General features: G+C 34.5%; 2 protein-coding genes across 5 annotated transcripts in view; one reads left to right on the forward strand and one right to left on the reverse strand.

The window, feature by feature from the left end:
* RIC1 (RIC1 homolog, RAB6A GEF complex partner 1) overlaps positions 1-19,988 on the reverse strand; it is a gene marked incomplete at both ends in the record, with an annotated part of 111,561 nt that overhangs the window by 82,391 nt on the left and 9,182 nt on the right. For all 4 annotated transcript variants that reach the window (XM_084239022.1, XM_084239021.1, XM_084239020.1 and 1 more), the window contains one exon: positions 8,699-8,806. In XM_084239022.1, the coding sequence (XP_084095148.1) occupies positions 8,699-8,806 (108 nt within the window). The remainder of the gene's footprint in view (positions 1-8,698; positions 8,807-19,988) is intronic.
* LOC311173060 (large ribosomal subunit protein eL27-like) lies at positions 13,835-14,281 on the forward strand (the record flags this gene model as incomplete). The annotated part of the gene is made up of 1 exon (XM_084236781.1): positions 13,835-14,281. The coding sequence occupies one exon, from the start codon at positions 13,835-13,837 to the stop codon at positions 14,228-14,230; it is 396 nt and encodes a 131-aa protein (XP_084092907.1). The 3' UTR covers positions 14,231-14,281.

The following is a 19,988-nucleotide window of genomic DNA, read 5'->3' on the forward strand; positions in this document are numbered from 1 at the left end:
TTTTACCCACGAGGGGACGGGTAACTTTGGGTGCTTCATTTAGAAACTAGACTCTTTGCCTTACCTGTATTGTTTCCTAGTTTTATTAAAGTTCCTTCCCATTAAAGTCCCATGTGTTTTGTGTTGATGCGGCGGATGGCAGAACCCATTTAGAATAGGCAGGTTTGCGGGGTTTGGGCTGCCCCTCTCCCTGTCCTATAACAGTTGGACTTATAGCAGAAACTTAAGCTCTCTTGAAAAGCTGCTACCATCATATATAAAAGCTTCATCAAGCCTACTGGAGTATGAAGTTACAGTGAAAACAGAGAACTACCAGATATGCGACTGAGAGTATGTTGACCCATCAGCACTAGTGGAGCTATTATATGACTATAGTCAATTCAGGGACAGCAAGCGAGACCAGACTGACCAAGCCCAGCTCAAAACATAAAATGACAAAAAAAATGGTTGTTCTGAATCACTAATAAGCAAACATAAAAATTAAATAATGTGAAAAGTAAGAATCCTGACAAAAACTAGCTATAACTTAAGGAAAAGTTAAGGATGTCAAGTTATAGAGACAAAAGCAAAATTTCAGCGATCCAACAGAGATCCAAAGAAATCCGTCAGAATTGCACAATAATCACTCCCAAAATAAAGTTTGGTCACAACAAGATTGAAAAAAAAAAAAAATGAGATGAATGGCTACTATGTATAGGACTCCATTCTTCCACATCTCGCTATGTTGCATCAATTGCATTAGAATACTCTTTTAACCTATCATTTGGTAATCAAATGCATTAAGATGCTAGGAGGAAAAAACACAATAAAACAAAAATTAAGTCTAATTTAAACACACATTAATCAGGGAAATTAAACTTTACCTTATTCACAAGTAATTTACATTTTAAACTTGTGACAGTAACTTTCATGTTTTAGCAGAAGAGACCATACTTCCAATTTTCTGAGTGTTAAAAGGAATATTAATGATAGTACTTGGAAACAGATGGAATGGTTATTTGGGGCCAGATCAGAGGCCCTGAATACTAGTCTAAGCAGTTAGCAAATATTTTATATACAATGGGAAACCACTGGAAAGAAAATAGGAATAAAGAACTGTGATTTAGAAATAGCTATGCATAAAATTAAGATTCATTTCAAGTTGAGGAAAAACATAGCTAAAAGTTTTTGCATTCTAAGCAATCTAGAAAAGATAAAAGGCCTGTAGTAAGATAATGGCAATAAGAACAAAGGGAACAAAATAGACTGAGATAGGCGATAACTTTATGGTGCTTAGATGGGAATGCAAAACCAAAAAAAAAAAAAAAAAAAAAAGCTAAGGTTTCTTCCCCTATCATAGTTGCAACAAAAAATACTTATACATTATGCCTAAATATATTGTGCTGCCAATTATTAGATAGAGTCCTAGAAATGAGACGGTACTTAAAATTCACTTTAATGCTCCTTGTGACTGATTATCTATTAATTGTTGAACACTTTGAAGATAATAACAGTCTGGTGTCATGTCTATAAAGATAACATTCTACTTCAAATATTCAAAGAAAATTCTTCCAAATCCAATTTTCTAAAATGGTAGAAGGATTATCTTTCCCACACTCTATTAATATAAACAGTCTCAGTAAAATTTCATTTTGATGTGTAACTTGGTAAGGAAGTGACTGTTTCTTTTGAAGAAGAAATTGGATTTTGGATATAACTCACACGTCAGGGCACACAATGATCAAGCAACATTCCCACACTGTTGGTGGGAATGTAGACTGGGTGTGGAAATGAGGCAGTAAGAAAATTACACGGCTTTGGCTTAATTTGCAGAAAAAAGAAGTTACCCAGTACAGTTCAACAGGCTGAACAACTGCATATCCTTTCCTACACATACTATCATGATTTTTTGTAAAACAAAGTGCCATAAAGTATCACCTAGATTCAGCTTAATCCACAATAGCTGGTAGGATGAAACAATTATGCTTATAGTCAAAGGCAATAAAAAGAATTATTCAGAGGTTGAAACTCTGAAACAGGATTCACTGCCTAGAATTCCATGATGAGCAAAGTGATTTGGGTACACAGTATCTATGTCACCTAGGCAGGCTACTAAACCTCACTTTAGTTTGCTCAATGCGTGATGGATATAGTAAAATTACTTACCTTTAGAGGACTATGAAGAATTAATTTTAACATATATAAGGCACTTACAACAGTGTCTACTATGTAGCAAATAACCCCAAAATTTACTACCATAATAAAACAACTCGATCTTCAAGTAAACAGTCATTTCATAATCAATATATTTCATGTAAGAGGCTAAGAAAATGTATAAATACATTTGAAGGAAAGGATAATCAAAATTGGCAAAGCTACAGAATCCAATTAAACTTTGGTTACCTACAAGTTCACTTATCCAATACCTCTAGCATGCTAATATACAAGTCCTTTAAAATATTTTAAAATTCACCTAGAGAATCTTTAATACAAATGGTTGCATAGAAGAGTGACTGCCTTATTGAACAGATAATACAAATTTATTAGTGACCTTTCTACCTAATAACTAATGGTGCTCTATTGTAACGTTAAAAAACGTTATTTGCATGAAGCAGCAAATAAAAAGTTGAACGACAGGTAGAAATGGTTTACTTAAAGTTAACTTTGGATTCTGGTCTGATGGTAAGACCAAGCCCATATTCCTAACCTCCTTCTCTTCTGAGTACAACTACCAAAAAGTATGCTGGAGGATGCTGTCAGAGTCATCAAGATCTCGAGTTCTTCTGGGCAAGAATAAGTGTTGAGGGACCAGGTAGAGGGAAATTTTTGCTCTTTGAGATTCTGGGTCAAGGTCATGGATTTCAGAACCCCCAAATAAATGTAAAAAGCACAATCATATAGGGGTACCTCTCAGAAAAGGCAAAATGTGACTTCTCCCAGAAGTGGACATTGACAGGGCTGTGTACATAATCCAGGTGACTTCTATGATTAAAGTAGAGATTTCACTGGTGAAATTAATTACCTCTAGACCTCATGTTCTGGAAAAGCCATCAGTTTGTAAGCTTGTCTGCCCTTGCAAAATGCCACTTTAGCTAACAACATTTGCTGGTTTGCATTGTCAGAGAGATCCACATGACAGTCTGATCTCGATGGGTGGCTAACAGAACATAAAAATTATCACTTATATGGAAACACAAGATCTTTATAATGGAAGACTCAACTAAACAGCTGAAATACAGGAATCCTACTAATGAGTCACATAAGTGGGACAGAAGAATATAAGCAAACTAAGGACAAAATATTAAGAACTTTCAGAAAATACTACTAGAACATAAACAGAGCTAAATATTTCCTAATTTAAAAAAATCAATAGGTGAATTCAGTTTTAAGATACAGGACATATGGAGATGAAATAATTAATGACCAGGTAAAAGACTTGGAAGACAAAATCAGGAAGCTAAAAAATAATGAGTTATATAAGAAAAAACACAGAACATGTCTTTTTCTCTTCTTCAAGAAATAGGAGAAAAATACCATAGCTGCAGATACAGCTGAATGTTCAAATTTCAGAAGTGAGACTCAGATTAATTTGGGGGAGGTTAAGGTGGACAAAGAAAGTTAGTTTAATAAAGATGTAGTATCTAGAGATAATAAGTAGGAATAAACTAAATTTCAGTCATAAAGAGAAAAGTCATACAAAGAAAGACCAGTTGCCTGCAGAGAAAAGAGAAACAGATTAACACTAGACTTCTCACCAGTAACATTAGAAACCAAAGGGCAACAGAACAGTATCTTATGGCTAAAAAATTTTAAAATTTCAATATAAATTTTTTGTATCTCAATATAAATTTTGTGTATACTTCACCATGGTTAAAAAATGGTATGTTCAGATGTTATTTATTATGTATGTAATTACGATGTGCAAAAAAAGCTATAGTGAAAAACCAAACTGACATGGAACTAATATTCTAGGTTTGGAAACCGGACAAACACAAGCAATCTACAGAAGAACTGCAAATGGCTAATAAACATTAAAAGATGCCAAACCTCAAAAGCAATAAAAGAAGTGGAAATTAAAATGACCAAACCATTTTTCATCAACCCAATACCGGCATAAATGAAGCAAAATGAGACTCTTAACATTACTTGGGACTCTGGGAAGGGAAACAATTTTATTGAATAGCAAATAAATGTCCATACAATGGAATATAATACAAATACTAAAATTAATAATCTAGATAATCTAAAAGGATAGTCATAATATATTCAGTAGAAAAAAGTGAAACTGCAGAGTAATGTATAAAGATTCTAAATTTGTGTGAACATGAAAACTCCTTTATCTACTTATCAATTTGAAAATCTACTCATATGTAGGTTAGAATCCTATGTAGACATCCAAAATCAAGTTATAGAACAATGATGAAGTAATAATTTTCAGGATGTATTATCTGAAAAAAGCAGATTATAAATATGTACGATAGTTTTCTATAAAGAAAAAAATGTTTTGCATGATCTACTTACAAAACTCAGATTTAGCAAATCTGTTTCCCCATTAAGAAGTGACATTAGTGCTCACTTTTATCACTTTGGATTTAAAATCAAATAGACCAGAGAGATTCTGCAAGGGAAGGGGAGGGGGGAGATCAAAACAGGAGAGGGAAGAACACCAGGAACTATAGTGATGGTGCACAGGTGAATTGGTGGTGGGAATTTTATGGGGAATACACCTGAGAGGAGAAAGGAAACATTGTATAAAAATGAACAATGGTGTAAAATATATATAAATAATTTTAAAAATCATAAAACCAAATAGACATCAGTATTTTCCCTTGAGGTGCTAGGGGTTAAGTCTCAGCACTATCAAGATGTCACCAGCCACCATAGCATAAGTTTGATCCCTAGCCAGGGAGCTAACCCACATGGCATAGCAGTCCTTTCCTGTCTTACCCGCTGCTCCCCTCAGCGGTGTATTTCAGTAGATCTGCCTATTCTGCTCCCCACTCTTCCTCTGGTGAATCCTCTCACCCCCCACATCTCTGGCCTGCACCCCAGTTCTTATATGCATAAATAAAAATCTTTTTTAAAAAAACTTTCAAAAGCTATGGGCTTTTAAGTATGAATGTCTGCAAAAGTTCCTGGAAAAAAATATAAGACCATAAATAAAAATGACTCTGTTTATGAAAACTATCGATGTTTTCTTTTTTTTTTTTTGTTTCTCAGGTTTTCGTCATCAAACTGTATTACCATTATAACTTAAACATTGTAAATTTTTTAAAAATCCAAGTCTCAAAATTATCGAACTCCTAGAAGATAACGAAACAGAAAACATAGATGACCTTGTGTTTGGCAATAACTTCTTGAGTACAATACCAAAGGCAAGATCCATGAGAGAACGAACTCATAAACTGGATTTAAGAATAGAAAACATTTGCTCTGAAAAAGATTTGTCAAAACAATGAAAAGACAAGCCACAGATTAGGAAAAAATACTTGCAAAAGACATAGCTGATTAACCCAAAATAAACAAAGAACTCTTAAAATTCAATAAGAAAACAGTCCAATTAAATAAAAGGCTAAAGACCTTTGTAGATACTTCACCAAAGTTATATGGATAGCAAGTAGGTACATTCCACATGTTCCACATCATGTCATAAAGGCACTGGAGAAGATATTTTGGCAATTTCTAACAAAATTAACCAGTCTTACCACATAGCACATCAAAAGTACTCCTTGGCATTTACCCAGTGGAATTAATAAGTTTAGGTCCACATAAAAATTTGCACACAAATGTTTACAGCACTTTATATTTAACTGTTAAAACCTGGAATCAACAAAGATGTCCTTCAGTAGGTGAATGGACAAAAATGATAAACTCAGACAATGGGTTATTCCAATGCCTAAACGAACATATCAAGTGTTGCAAAGACAAGAAAACTTTAAATGCATATAACTAAGTGAAAGAAAATAGTATGAAAAATAAGGTTACATACGGATTCTTTTTGTAGGACATTCTGGAAAAGGCAAAACTATGAAGACAGGGCTTCCCTGGTGGCGCAAGGGGTTAGGATAGTTTTTGAGGCTATCCGCAGCCACTGCAGCACCAGTTCGATCCCCAGCCAGAGGAGCTGCCCACATGTCACAGCAGACCTCTCCTGACTCACGCGCTGCCCCCCGCAGCAGTGTATTTCAGTCGATCTGTCTGTTCTGTTCCCCACTCTGTCTCTGGTGAATCTTCTCACCCCCCACACCTCTAGCCTGTACCCCAGAGTTCTTGTATGCAAAAATAAAGAAATCTTAAAAAAAAAAACTATGAAGACAACAAAAAAAAGTGAGTGGTTGCTATGGGATAGGAATGACCAGGCAGAGCACAAAGGGTGGTGGGGGACAGCGAAAGCACCTGTATATACTATTATGGTGAATACCAATCATCACAAATTTTTCCAAACCGAGAGAATGGATAACATTAAGGTGCCCCATAATTTGAATTCTAAACTCTGGGAGGTAACTATTGGTTCATGAATTTTAACAACTGTACCACTCAGGTGGGGGATGTTGACAATGGCTATAAATATGTGAGGAAGGGAAGTGAGGTTTCAAAATCTGTGACCAACCCCCTCAATATTGCTGTGAATATAGAACTAGTGTAGTAAGCCTATTTGAAAAAATCTATTTGTGATCCTATATTAAAATTCACGTAAGCTAAAATATTAATTCATGTTTTAAATTATGCAAACAGGAATTAACATAAATCACTTGAAGCAGGTCAGTATTTACAAGTATATTTAAAATATACTACGATAACTATAATTAAATTCATCATTACATCACCACAAAGTTCTAGAAAGGACTATATGCAGCAATAACTAGATTAAGTAAAACTGATTTTGCAGTAACTAAAAACTGCTTTATTCTCCTTTATGTATGAATTTTATTGCCCCACCTTGAGGACAAGAATAATTCTTCTAACTTCTGTTTTCTTAATATTTATTATAGCACACAAACAAATGTGAAATTATTTTGTCTAAAAATAAAGCTAATAGACCAAATGACTTTACTGGGATGTAGGGGCTATCTCCAGTTATCTGGTTATGTGGTAACTGGGCCTGGGTTAATTAGGGCAGGGGAATAGTGGGTAGAATACTTTCATAAAGACAGTGGTTAGGGTGTTGGTTTGCATATAAAAGGGGAAGTAGCAGGTGAATTCTACACTATTTCTAGAAACTGGCTAGCCCTGGGAGAGCTGGTCTCTCCAGGGTCAGCAAGGCTCCAAGATGAAAAAGCATCAGAAAGAATAAAAAGAAATGATCAATACAGAGAGGACAGAAATCTTTAGAAATTTATGAATAAATTATAGTTATTATAAGAGCAATGAAAACTGAGTATTATGTTTCTTTATAATGCAAGTCCACCACTGAAAATAATTTTTTTATGGAGATATTTTGCTTCAGTGTAAAGTTACTGTTCCCTATCATCAAAAGTGAGTCCAAAGTTTTCATTCTTAATGAAATGCTCCTCCATAATGAGATTTTACATATTTCATTTTTGAAAATGACTTCACAAGTACTGCCAAATTCTGATATCAATTCATGTGCATATGATTTTAATTGAATATATTCATCACTTGGTAGGTAATTATAAAAGTCTACCAGATTCTTGTCCTGCTGTTTGCCTTTTCAACATGTCATCACAACGGAGATTAATCATTTCCAACTGAAAGTTAAGCGGAAGCAATTCTCACTCACACAATTAAATGGATTTTGAAATGTGGAAATTTCCTTTGCAATTACCCAAGGTCTGGAAAACACTACTGGAACTGTGGTTTGAGTTCTACTACTAATTTTGTTGGAAATAGCAATCTTACTTCTTGTCTTAACTTTTGACAGCAGAAGTACAAAAAGCAGCCTGTCATTATTTGTGATTCATGGTAGTTGTCTTTGAAATGACTATCACGTAAAAATTTCACAGATAAGCACTGTTTTATTTTGCAGTTTTAGAATGAATTCATTAGGAAACATTACCAAGTCCACAGCAAAAACTATTTTCCTAAGTTGTTCAGTATCTGATAAGTGGTTCTTCAGGTTCAGAATATTTCAGTCTTAGTTCGGCACTCAAAAATTTCACAATAAACCTTTAGTACTGCTAACCATCACCTAGACAAGTCAGATAGACAAGTAAGAATATTCACCTTTTACTTCTGACAAAAACTTAAAATAACCACAGGCTTTAAATGCTTATATGTGATTGTACAGCTCATTCAAACTAGGTGACGATGACGTGACAAAACAAATTGATAAAATTAACCAAATATAAGCACATCATCAAAACAGGAGAAATGCAGACACAGATCCAAATAAAAATGAGAATTTTTTATGACAACCACAAAGTTAATCAATTTTGTGAGAACTTAAAATGAGGGAGGACTGTATGAATGTACATGAAAGCTTTAAAAATCCATACTAGATAGACTTCAAGGACAAAACTGGAAAGTGAGAAGAATAAACAGAAAAGGATAAAGACATAATATCTAGGAATGGGAGGAAGTAGAGGAGTCAACAAAAAAAGAGGAGTAAATGAACAGAAGAAATGGGCACAATAATTCACATCACAGAAGGTAAATACTAATGGCTATGAAAGTGAAATAAGTCACCTAATAAAATAAAACTTAAATGCAATGCAATGGTTTCATAATAAAATACTATTAAGGTGAAAAATGTACTTACCGACACAGCTATCATGGTACTATCTGGCCTCCATTCAGCTTGCTTGTAGGATCCAAACTGAGAAGATGATTTTGCAGGTTCCTTATAGGTTACAATTAATACACTGGGCTAGAAAAAAAAGTTGTATTTCATTAATATCTCATAAGAAATACATATGCAAATTTAAAGATAAGAGTACTCTGAATCTTAACTATACAAGTATAAAACACTAACATTAAATCATCAGTTTTAAAAAGCCCAAGCAAATCAACTAAAAGAGGACCCACCTCCAAATACATTCTGAATATGCCAATATTTATAAAGAAATTGAATCAATAATTAACAAAGGAAAAAAAGAGAAGGACCCAAGCCACATAGGTTCACTGCTGAATTCTAGCAAACATTTAAGGGAAAAAGTTACACCAGTTTTTCACTTTGTAACTCATTCTATGAGGTCCAAATCACCCTAACACTAAAATCAGCCAAAGACATTACAAGGAGAGAAACCAGAAGACCACTATCCCTCATGAACACAGGTACAAATATTTGCAACTAACTGAATCCAAAAAAGTATAGAAGGATTGTACACTACTGCCAACAACTATTTATTCCAGATATGAAAAGTTGCTTTAACATTCAAAAATCAACTGATATAATCCATCACAACAGCAGACTAAAGAAAGAAAACCATGATTATACCAACAGATGCAGAAAACAGATCTGATGAAACCCAACACTGATTTGTGACAAAAACTCTTCAGTAAACTAGGAACAGAGAGAAACTTCCTCAACCTGACAAAGAACATTTACTGTACAAAAAACCTACAGATCACATTATACTCACTGGTAAGAAATTAGAAGTTATCCAACTAAGTACAGGAATGAAGTAAGGACATTCCTTCTCCCAATGCCTCTTCAAAATCTTACCAGAAGGACTAGCTAATGCAGTAGGCAATAAAAAGAAATAAAAAGTACAGTATTGGGAAGAAAGAAATGTAACTGCCTTTGTTCATAGAAGGCATGATTACCCATATAGAAAATCCAAAAGAATCAACAACAACAAATACCCAGGAATAGGCTAGGATCCCTACTCTCACTACTTGTATTCAATATAGTACTGAAAAGCTTTCACAGAGCAATTAGGGAAGAAAAAGAAATAAAAGATATTCCAATCAGAAAGTAGTAAAACCATTGCTGTTTGCAAACAATGTGATCTTATATATAAAAAAACACTAAAAATTCCATTAAGAAATTTAGTAATTCAGAAAATTAAGGTTATAAAAGCAACATATTAAAGTTAAGTGCACTAAAACTACCTGAAAAGGAAATTAGGAAAACAATCCCATTTAAAAATAGCATCAAAAATTATGAAATACATAGGATCAGGCACTACAGAGGTGAAAGACTAGTACCCCGACAACTACAAAAAACCAACTAAAACAATGAAAGAAAACACAAATATAAAGACACCCTGAGTTCACTGATTGGAAGACTTAACATTCTTAAAATATTCATACTACTCAAAACAATCTAAAAATTTACTATAATTCCTATCAAAATCACAGTGGTATTTTTTACAGAAATAGATAAAATAATTCTAAAATTCATATATAACCACAATGATTTCAAATAGCCAAATCTTGATAAAAACAAAACTGGAGACATCACAAGTCTTAATTTCTAAATACAAAGATACAGCAATAAAAACAATATGGTACCGGCATAAAGACCAATCAGAGCTGTAGAAATAAATCCACATATAAATGGTCAACTTATCACAACAAGGATTAAACTAAAAAGTTTCTGCAAAGCAAACAAAACATCAAGAGAGTGAAAAGGCAATTTATGAACTGGAGAAAATATATGCAATCTATTAAGGGGTTAATTGCGAAAATATTCAATAAATCCCCACAATTAAATAGCAAAAAACTAATAATCTGATTTAAAACTAGCCTAAAGATACAAACAGACATTTCTCTAAAGAAGAAAAACACATGGCCAACAGGTACATGAAAAGATATTCAATGTTACTAGTCAACAAGGAAATTCAAAAAGAAATCACAACAAGATCTTAAACCTATCAAGATGGTAATTATCCAAAAATGAAAGGAGAAAAGTGCTGGCATGTATGTGGAGAAAGGGGAATTCTTGTTGCTGGAAATGTAACATGTTGTCAATGTATTAAAAAAAAAAAAAAAAGATCATGAAGATAAAAAATAGTACTACCATGTGACCACCAATCCTACTTCTGAATATTTATCCACAGAATTTAAATCAGAACCTGCAAAAGATTTTGGCACTACTATATTCACTACTGCACTATTCACAAGCACCAAGACATAGAAACAACCAAATGTGCATCGATGGATAAATAAAGAAAATGTGGTATATTTAAACAACAGAATATCATTCAGCTTCAAAAAAAAGAAGTTCCACAATATGCAACAACATGGGTGAACTGGGAGGACATATGCTAAGTGAAATAAACCAGTCACAGAAGGACAAACAATACATTATTCAACTTATATAAGGTATCTATAAAAGTCAAACTTGTAGTATTAAAGAGCTGAGGAGAGGAAAATGTGTGGATTTGATAACCAACAGTATAAAGTTTCAGCTAAGCAAGATGAATAAGTTTTAGAGATCTACTGTACAACGTTACAACTATAATTAATATTGCACTGTACATTTAAAATTCTTATATTGTTTATATCACAATAAAGTAATCAAGAAACTTTGCATGGCAACACAAAAATTCTCCAGGGAAATGCTTCCTAATATATTTTATGACGACTGCATTAGCTTAATACCAAAAACAAATATAGACAGCACAAAAGAAGCAACTGACCAATATCCCTGATTAACACTGACGCAAAGATCTTCAACAAAATATTAACAAGAATTCAACAATATATCACAAAGATTATAACATCATGATTAAGTGAGATAAATCCCAGGGATACATGGATATTTTAACATATGCAAATCAATGTACTACATCATATCAACAAAAATAAAGATAAATACCGGGAGATTACATCAACAGATGCAGAGAAAGCATTTTATGAGATCCCATATTCACTTACAATAAAAACTTTAAACAGATGGGAATAAGAAGGAATCCACCTCAATGTAATAAAATCATATATCACAAACCAACTAATGGCATATTACATAATGATGAAAAACTGAAAATAAGACAAGGATACCCCTGTCACCACCACCATTTTAAATCTGTTCAATTTAATATTAGAGGTTTTGCCTAGTGCAATCAGACAATACAACAGGAAGTAAGAGACTTCAAGTCAGCAATGAAGTAAAACTATACTAGTCATAGATATGGTATTATATATATATTTAGAAAACTCTAGAGTCCACCAATATTTGTTAGAAATAAATATGCTAAAGTGGTATGAACAAAATTAACACAGAAAAATCCAGTTTTCAATACAATGATCAAGAAATAAAAGAAATTAATAATTCCATTCACAATTGCTTCAAAAAGAATCAAATACCTTGTAATTAACCTCACCAAAGAGTTTGTGAAGGACAAGAAATATAAAACGTTATTGGAGGAGTAAGTGACACAAGGAGATGGAAAGATATCTTATGAATGAGGAAAATCAACCCAATCAAAACCACCACCTTACCTAAAGTGATATATAAATGTAAAGCAATCCCCATCAAAATATCAACAAAATTCTTCATAGAAATCAAACCAAAAAATACTGAAATTTGTATAGAAGCCTTGAATAGCAAGGGCAATCCTGAGGGAAAAAATGGAGAAATAAATGGTGGCATCATATTACATTACTTTATACTATAAAGCTACTGTACGAAAACAGTCTTGGCATAGCACATGGATCAATGGAATAGAACAGAAAGCTTAAAAATAAATACAAGTACACATCAAAACTTAATTCATTAAAGTAGCCATGAACATATAATAGGCAAAGGAGTCTCTTTAATAAATGGTACTGAAAGAACACATAAAATGAAGTTAGGTCACTCTCTAACCCCAAGCACAAAAATAAATTCCAAATGGATTAAAGACTTAGATACAAGACTTGCAACAATATATAAAAAGCATTGGTGATATGTTCCATGACCTCAATGACAAAGATGTCTTTGGGTACGTGACCCCTATGGCAAGGGAAATAAAAGTAAAAATAGTTAGGATTACCTCAAATTAAAAAGATTGTAAACAATGAAAGAAAACATAAGATTAAAAAGGTATTTAAAATGGGAGAATATACACATCCCATAGCCAACAAGAGGTTAATATAAAAGATACATGAAAACTTATACAATTCGACAACAGAAAAACAGGTCAATTTTAAAAATGGGCAGCAGATCTGAACAAAGAGGATATCCAGAAGGCCAACAGACACAAAAAAGCTCATCCTTTCCAGTAAGAAATGCAGGTTAAAACCACAATGACATCTTATCTCCTGTGTGTGAGTATATATATACTAAAAAGACTCCCCACAAGAAGTTTTGGAGAGAATACAGATAAAGAGGAACTTTATTGGGCCTCCCGGTGGCGCAAGGGGTTAAGACGCAGCACTATGAAGCTATCGTCAGCCACTGCAGCAACAGTTCGATCCCTGGCCAGGGAGCTACCCACATGATGCAGCTGACCTCTCCTCACTGGCCTGCTGCTCCCCTCAGAAGTGTATTTCAGTCAATCTGCTGTTCTGTTTCCCACTCTGTCTCTGGTGAATCCTCTTACCCCCCCCCACACCTCTGGCCTGTACCCCAGGTCTTGTGTGCATAAATAACTAAATATTCAAAAAAAAAAAAAAAAGAGGAACTTCATTACATTATTGGTGGAAATGTAAACTTGTACAGTCACTATGGAAAATACTCTGAATTTACCTTAAGAAACTATCAATGGTAATAATGAATGACTCAGCAATCATACTCATGGGCATCTATTCAAATAATGTGAAATCATCAATGTCAAAAACTATATGCTCTACAGTATTTACTGCAGTACTATTTACAACAGCTAGGCTATAAAAGTAACTTAAATGTCTAACAATAGAGAACTGGATTAACAATATAAGCCAATGGTTACCTCAATTAAAAATAAGTTATGAAAAAGTACTCTTGAATAAAAACACCTTTAACTAGGCCCAAGTGGTTGCTGCTGAAATGGGCAAGTTCATGAAACCCAGGAAGGTGGTGCTGGTCTTGGCCGGACGCTACTCTGGACGCAAAGCGGTCATTGTGAAAAACATTGATGATGGCACCGCAAACCGCCCTTACAGCCACGCTCTGGTGGCTGGAATTGATCGCTATCCCTGCAAAGTGACAGCTGCCATGGGCAAGAAGAAAATTGCCAAAAGGTCAAAGAGCAAGTCTTTTGTGAAAGTGTATAACTACAATCACCTCATGCCCACCAGGTACTCTGTGGATATCCCATTGGACAAAACTGTTGTCATCAAGGATGTCTTCAGAGATCCTGCTCTTAAACACAAGGCCCGACAAGAGACCAAGGTCAAATTTGAGGAGAGGTACAAGACTGGCAAGAACAAATGGTTCTTCTAGAAGCTGTGATTTTAAATGTTTTACTTTGGTCATTACAAATACAAAAAAAAAAAAAACCAACACCTTTAACTTTATGAATACATCATCCATAAAGTATTCACATACAAACTTTTAAACCTCACTTCCAGAATATAAGAAATATAGAGAACTAGGGAAAAGACTAACAACCAAACAAATCCAGAATGTGTGGCTGGTAATTAAAGTAGCCTGATCTACAAAAATATATCTGTGTAACTGAAACTGATAGAGAAGCCTATTCCAGGTTAAGAAACTAGAGATATAATAACCCATTGGAATGCATGAACCTTGAGTGGATATTGGCTTTAAAAATTAAGAAAAAGTTTATGCAGTTAATTTGGGGCACGGGAAAATTTAAACTTTTGTTTAAATTTAAAATAGGAAATGTAACCCAAAGCCAAAGAATGAAATGATATGTGAAGAACAGAGAAAACCAAAGAAACCAAGAATTGGTTATTTGAACACATAACAAAATAGAGAGTACTCCCTCTTGAAGACACAGAAATAAAAAGAACCAAAACAGAAAAGGAAAGGGAAGTACGAAGGAAAAAGAACGAAGAAAGACTTCGGGAACTATCTGACTCCATGAGGAAAGGAAATATAAGAATTATAGGATACCAGAAGGAGAGGAGAGAGATGTAGGAACAGAGAAAATATTCAAAGAGATAATTGAAGAGAACTTCCCAAATGTGAAGAAGGAGCTGAAAATAGATATACAAGAAGCAAGAAGAACATCAAACTTCCACGACAAAAGGAAAAATACAGCAAGACACATAATAGTAAAGCTCCCAAGAATCCAGGACAAGGAAAAAATAATGAAGCTGGCAAGAGGGAAGAAACAGATAACATTCAAAGGAAAGTCAATCAGGCTGACATCAGACTTCTCCGAAGAAACACTACGGGCAAGGAGAGAGTGGAGGGACATAGTCAACAGACTCCAAGAAAACAGATGCCAACCAAGAATACTCTGTCCCGCAAAGCTCTCCTTCCTCTTTGAAGAAAGAATATGGACCTTCCCAGACAAACAGAAACTCCGGAATTTCATTACAACTAAACCCCCACTCCAAAAAATACTACAAGGAGTCCTAAAGCCAGAACCTCAGAGGGACGAATAACAATGAAAGAACGCCAAAAAAAAAAAAAAGTTATTAAAAGAATAAATAAAATCAAAGGAAAGACAAACACAATGGCAAATACAGATGCTAACATATCAATATTAACTCTAAATGTAAATGGACTAAACTCTTCAATAAAAAGACACAGAGTTGCAGCCTGGATTAAGAAACAAAACCCAACCTTTTGCTGTCTCCAGGAAACACATTTAGCTACAAAAGATAAAAATAGGCTCAAAGTTAAAGGATGGAAAACAATCCTACAAGCAAATGGACCGAAAAAGAAAGCAGGAACAGCTATACTTATATCAGATAAAACAGATTTCAAACTCAAAAAGATAAAAAGAGACCCCAATGGTCACTACATTATGATCAAGGGGACAATACTTCAAGAAGAAATAACACTCATTAACATATACTCACCAAACGAAGGAGCACCAAAATATATCAGACAACTGTTGTCCTCTCTGAAAACAGACATCGGAGAAAACACATACGTAGTGGGAGACTTCAACACACCACTATCAACAATGGATAGATCAACAAGACAAAAAATAAGAAACCAAAGCTCTAAATAAGGACCTAGAGCAATTGGGCTTAACAGACATCTATAGAACACTAAACCCCAAAAAAACGGAGTACACATTCTTCTCAAGCGCACACGGATCATTCTCCAGGATCGATCACATACTGGGGCACAAGACAAACATCAACAGATACACCAAGATTGAAATCATATCAACCATCTTTTCTGACCATGAAGGCATCAAACTAGAAATAAACCATAAAAAGAAGGCAAGGAACTTTCCTACCTCATGGAGATTAAAAACCACACTACTAGAAGACCACTGGACTAATGAGGGGGTCAAAGAAGAAATTAAAAAATTCTTTGAATTGAACAACAAGGAGGACACCAATATCCTAAATGTATGGGATGCAGCAAAAGCAGTAATAAGAGGAAAATATATAGCAATAGACGCTCACATCAAAAAACAAGAAAGAACTCAAAGAAACAACCTAATCTCGAAGCTCAAAGATCTAGAAAAAGAACAACAAAAAACCCCAAAACCAGTAGAAGAAAAGAAATAATAAAAACCAAAGCAGAAATAAATGAAATTGAAACTAAAAAAACAATCCAAAAGATCAATGAAACCAAGAGCTGGTTCTTTGAAAAAATCAATAAAATAGACAAACCCCTAGCCAGGCTCACAAAGGAAAAAAGGGAGAAAGCACAAATAAACAGGATCATCAATGAAAGAGGAGAAATCACAACGGACACAGCAGAAATCAAAAGAATAATCAGTAACTACTATGAACAGTTATATGGAAACAAGTTCAACAATCTATAGGAGATGGACAAATTCGTACAACTCTACAATCACCCAAAGCTAGATAAAGAAGAAATAGAACACCTAAACAGACCAATTACAAGCAGCGAAATTGAAATGGTAATCAAAAACCTCCCCAAAAACAAAAGCCCAGGACCTGATGGATTTACAAATGAATTCTACCAAACATTCAGAGACGAATTAGTGCCTATCCTTCACAAACTCTTCCAAAAAATTGAGAAGGAAGGGACAATACCAAACACGTTTTATGAAGCCAACATTACACTAATACCAAAACCGAACAAGGACAACACAAAAAAGGAAAACTACAGGCCAATCTCCCTAATGAACACTGATGCAAAAATCCTCAATAAAATTTTAGCTATCAGAATCCAACAATGTATCCATAAGATAATTCACCACGACCAAGTAGGATTCATTCCAGGGACACAAGGATGGTTTAACATCCGAAAATCAATCAACGTTATCCAACACATCAACAAAAAGAAATATAAAAACCATATGATAATATCAATAGATGCCGAGAAAGCTTTCGACAAAGTGCAACACCCATTCATGATAAAAGCCCTTGAAATTCTTGGGATACAAGGAACATACCTCAACATCATAAAGGCTGTCTATGACAAGCCAACAGCCAGTATTATTCTCAATGGTGAAAAGCTGAAAGCAATTCCATTAAGATCTGGAACAAGACAAGGATGTCCACTCTCACCACTGCTTTTCAATATAATACTGGAAGTCCTAGCCAGGGCAATAAGACAAGAGAAAGACATCCAAGGAATCCAAATAGGAAAAGAAGAAGTCAAACTATCACTATTTGCAGACGATATGATATTATACATAGAGAACCCCAAAAACTCCACAGAAAAGCTAATTCAACTCATCAATCAGTTCAGTAAAGTGGCAGGATACAAAATCAACACGCAAAAGTCAGTAGCCTTCCTATACACAAACAATAAATCTGAAGAAGAAGAAATCAAAAAAACCATCCCTTTTTTTATTGAAACAAAAAAAAATCAAATATTTGGGAATAAATCTAACAAAAGAGGTAAAGGACCTATACAAACAAAACTATAAAACACTATTAAAAGAAATAGAAGAAGACACAAAGAAATGGAGAGACATCCCCTGCTCATGGATTGGAAGAATAAACATTATTAAAATGGCCATCCTTCCAAAAGCAATATACAGATTCAATGCTATTCCAATCAAAATTTCAATGTCATTCTTCAAAGAAATAGAACAATTATTGATGAAATTCATATGGAATCACAAAAAACCCCGAATAGCCAAAGCTCTCCTGAAAAAAAAAAGAAGGGAATGGATGCATCTCACTCCCAGACTTCAAACTCTACTACAAAGCCATAATCATCAAAACTGCATGGTATTGGAACAAGAACAGACATACAGACCAATGGAATCGAATAGAAAATCCAGAAATAAACCCACAGATCTATGGTCAACTAATCTTTGACAAAGGAGCAAAGACTATGCATTGGAGCATAGAAAGTTTGTTCAATAAATGGTGCTGGGAAAACTGGGTCGCTACATGCAAAAGAATGAAGCTTGACCAGTACCTCACACCATACACAAAAATCAACTCAAAATGGATTAAAGAACTAGACATAAGACCTGAAACCATAAAATATATAGAAGGAAATATAGGCGAAACACTACGTGATTTGCACATCAAAGACATCTTTACAGACACATCACCCAAAGCAGTGATAGTGAAGGCAAAGATAAACAGCTGGGACTACATCAAATTAAAGAGCTTCTGCACAGCAAAAGAGACAATAACAAAAACAAAGAGAAACCCCACCGACTGGGAGAACATATTTGCACCCAACACTAATGATAAAGGACTGATCACAAAAATCTGCAAAGAGCTGATGAGACTCAACAACAACAAAGAAAATAATCCAGTCAAAAAATGGGCAGAAGAGCTAAAAAGAAACTTCTCTGAAGAGGAAATGCAAATGGCCAACAGGCAATATGAAAAAATGTTCAACATCACTTGTCATCAGGGAAATGCAAATCAAAACTACCATGAGATACCATCTTACACCAGTGAGAATGGCACATATTAAAAAAACTAGCAACAACAAATGTTGGCGAGGGTGTGAAGAAAAAGGAACTCTTCTGCACTGTTGGTGGGAGTGCAAACTGGTCCAACCACTGTGGAGAGCTGTGTGGAGATTTCTGGACCTACTAAACATAGAGCTTCCATACGATCCAGCAATTCCACTCCTAGGTATTTACCCAAAGGACACAGAAACATCAATTCCAAAGAACACCTGCACCCCTATGTTTATAGCAGCACTATTTACAATCGCTAAGCTTTGGAAACAACCCAAATGCCCAAAAATAGATGACTGGATCAAGAAGATGTGGTACATATATACCATGGAATATTACTCAGCATTCAAAAAAGATAAACACATGCAATTTGCAGCAACATGGATGGCGCTGGAAGGGATCATGCTCAGCGAAATAAGCCAAAAAGAAAAAGAAAAATACCGGATGGTCTCACTCATAGCAGGAATCTAGAAAACTTAAATAAGGGACCAGGAAAATGAATAACTATAAGAAAGTGAAAATCAAAATCAACAAAAAACTATGAACCAGAGACACTTTTAGGGGGGCGGGGGCGGGAGGGGAGGGATTGGGGTCAGAATGGGGGGGGCTGCAATTGTATGGGGAATATAAAAATAAAATTTATTATTTAAAAATATAAAAAAATAAAAATAATTAAAAAAAACATTAAATTACAGATGTTGCCCAAAAAAAAATAAAATGAAATAGAGAAACGTATAACTAGACTATAAAAAAAGAATCAACTAAACTCAGAAATGAAAGAGGAGGTATTACTGATTTTACAAAAAATAAAAAGGATTAGTATGAGAATACTATGAATTGTATGCTGACAAACTGGATAACATAGATGAAATGGACAAATTCCTAAAACACACAACCAAGACTGAATCATGAAGATATGGAAAATCTGAATGAAGTTATACCTAGTAAGACTGATCAGTAATCTAATACCTCCCAACAAAGCTCAGGGACATATGGTTTCACTAAAAAATTCTACCAGACATTTGAGAGAAAATTATCACTAATCCATCTCAGGCTCTTCAAATAAAGTGGAGAACAAACACTTATTAACTTAGCCTATGAGGTCACCCTTACTCTGATGTGCAACCATCAGTGCAACCATCACCCCCATGCAGATTTCTCATTTACCTCCTCTCCCAACACTTGCATAGCTTCTCTTAT

Source organism: Talpa europaea (genome assembly GCF_964194135.1).
Source record: "Talpa europaea genome assembly, chromosome: 7".
Classification (NCBI taxonomy): domain Eukaryota; kingdom Metazoa; phylum Chordata; class Mammalia; order Eulipotyphla; family Talpidae; genus Talpa; species Talpa europaea.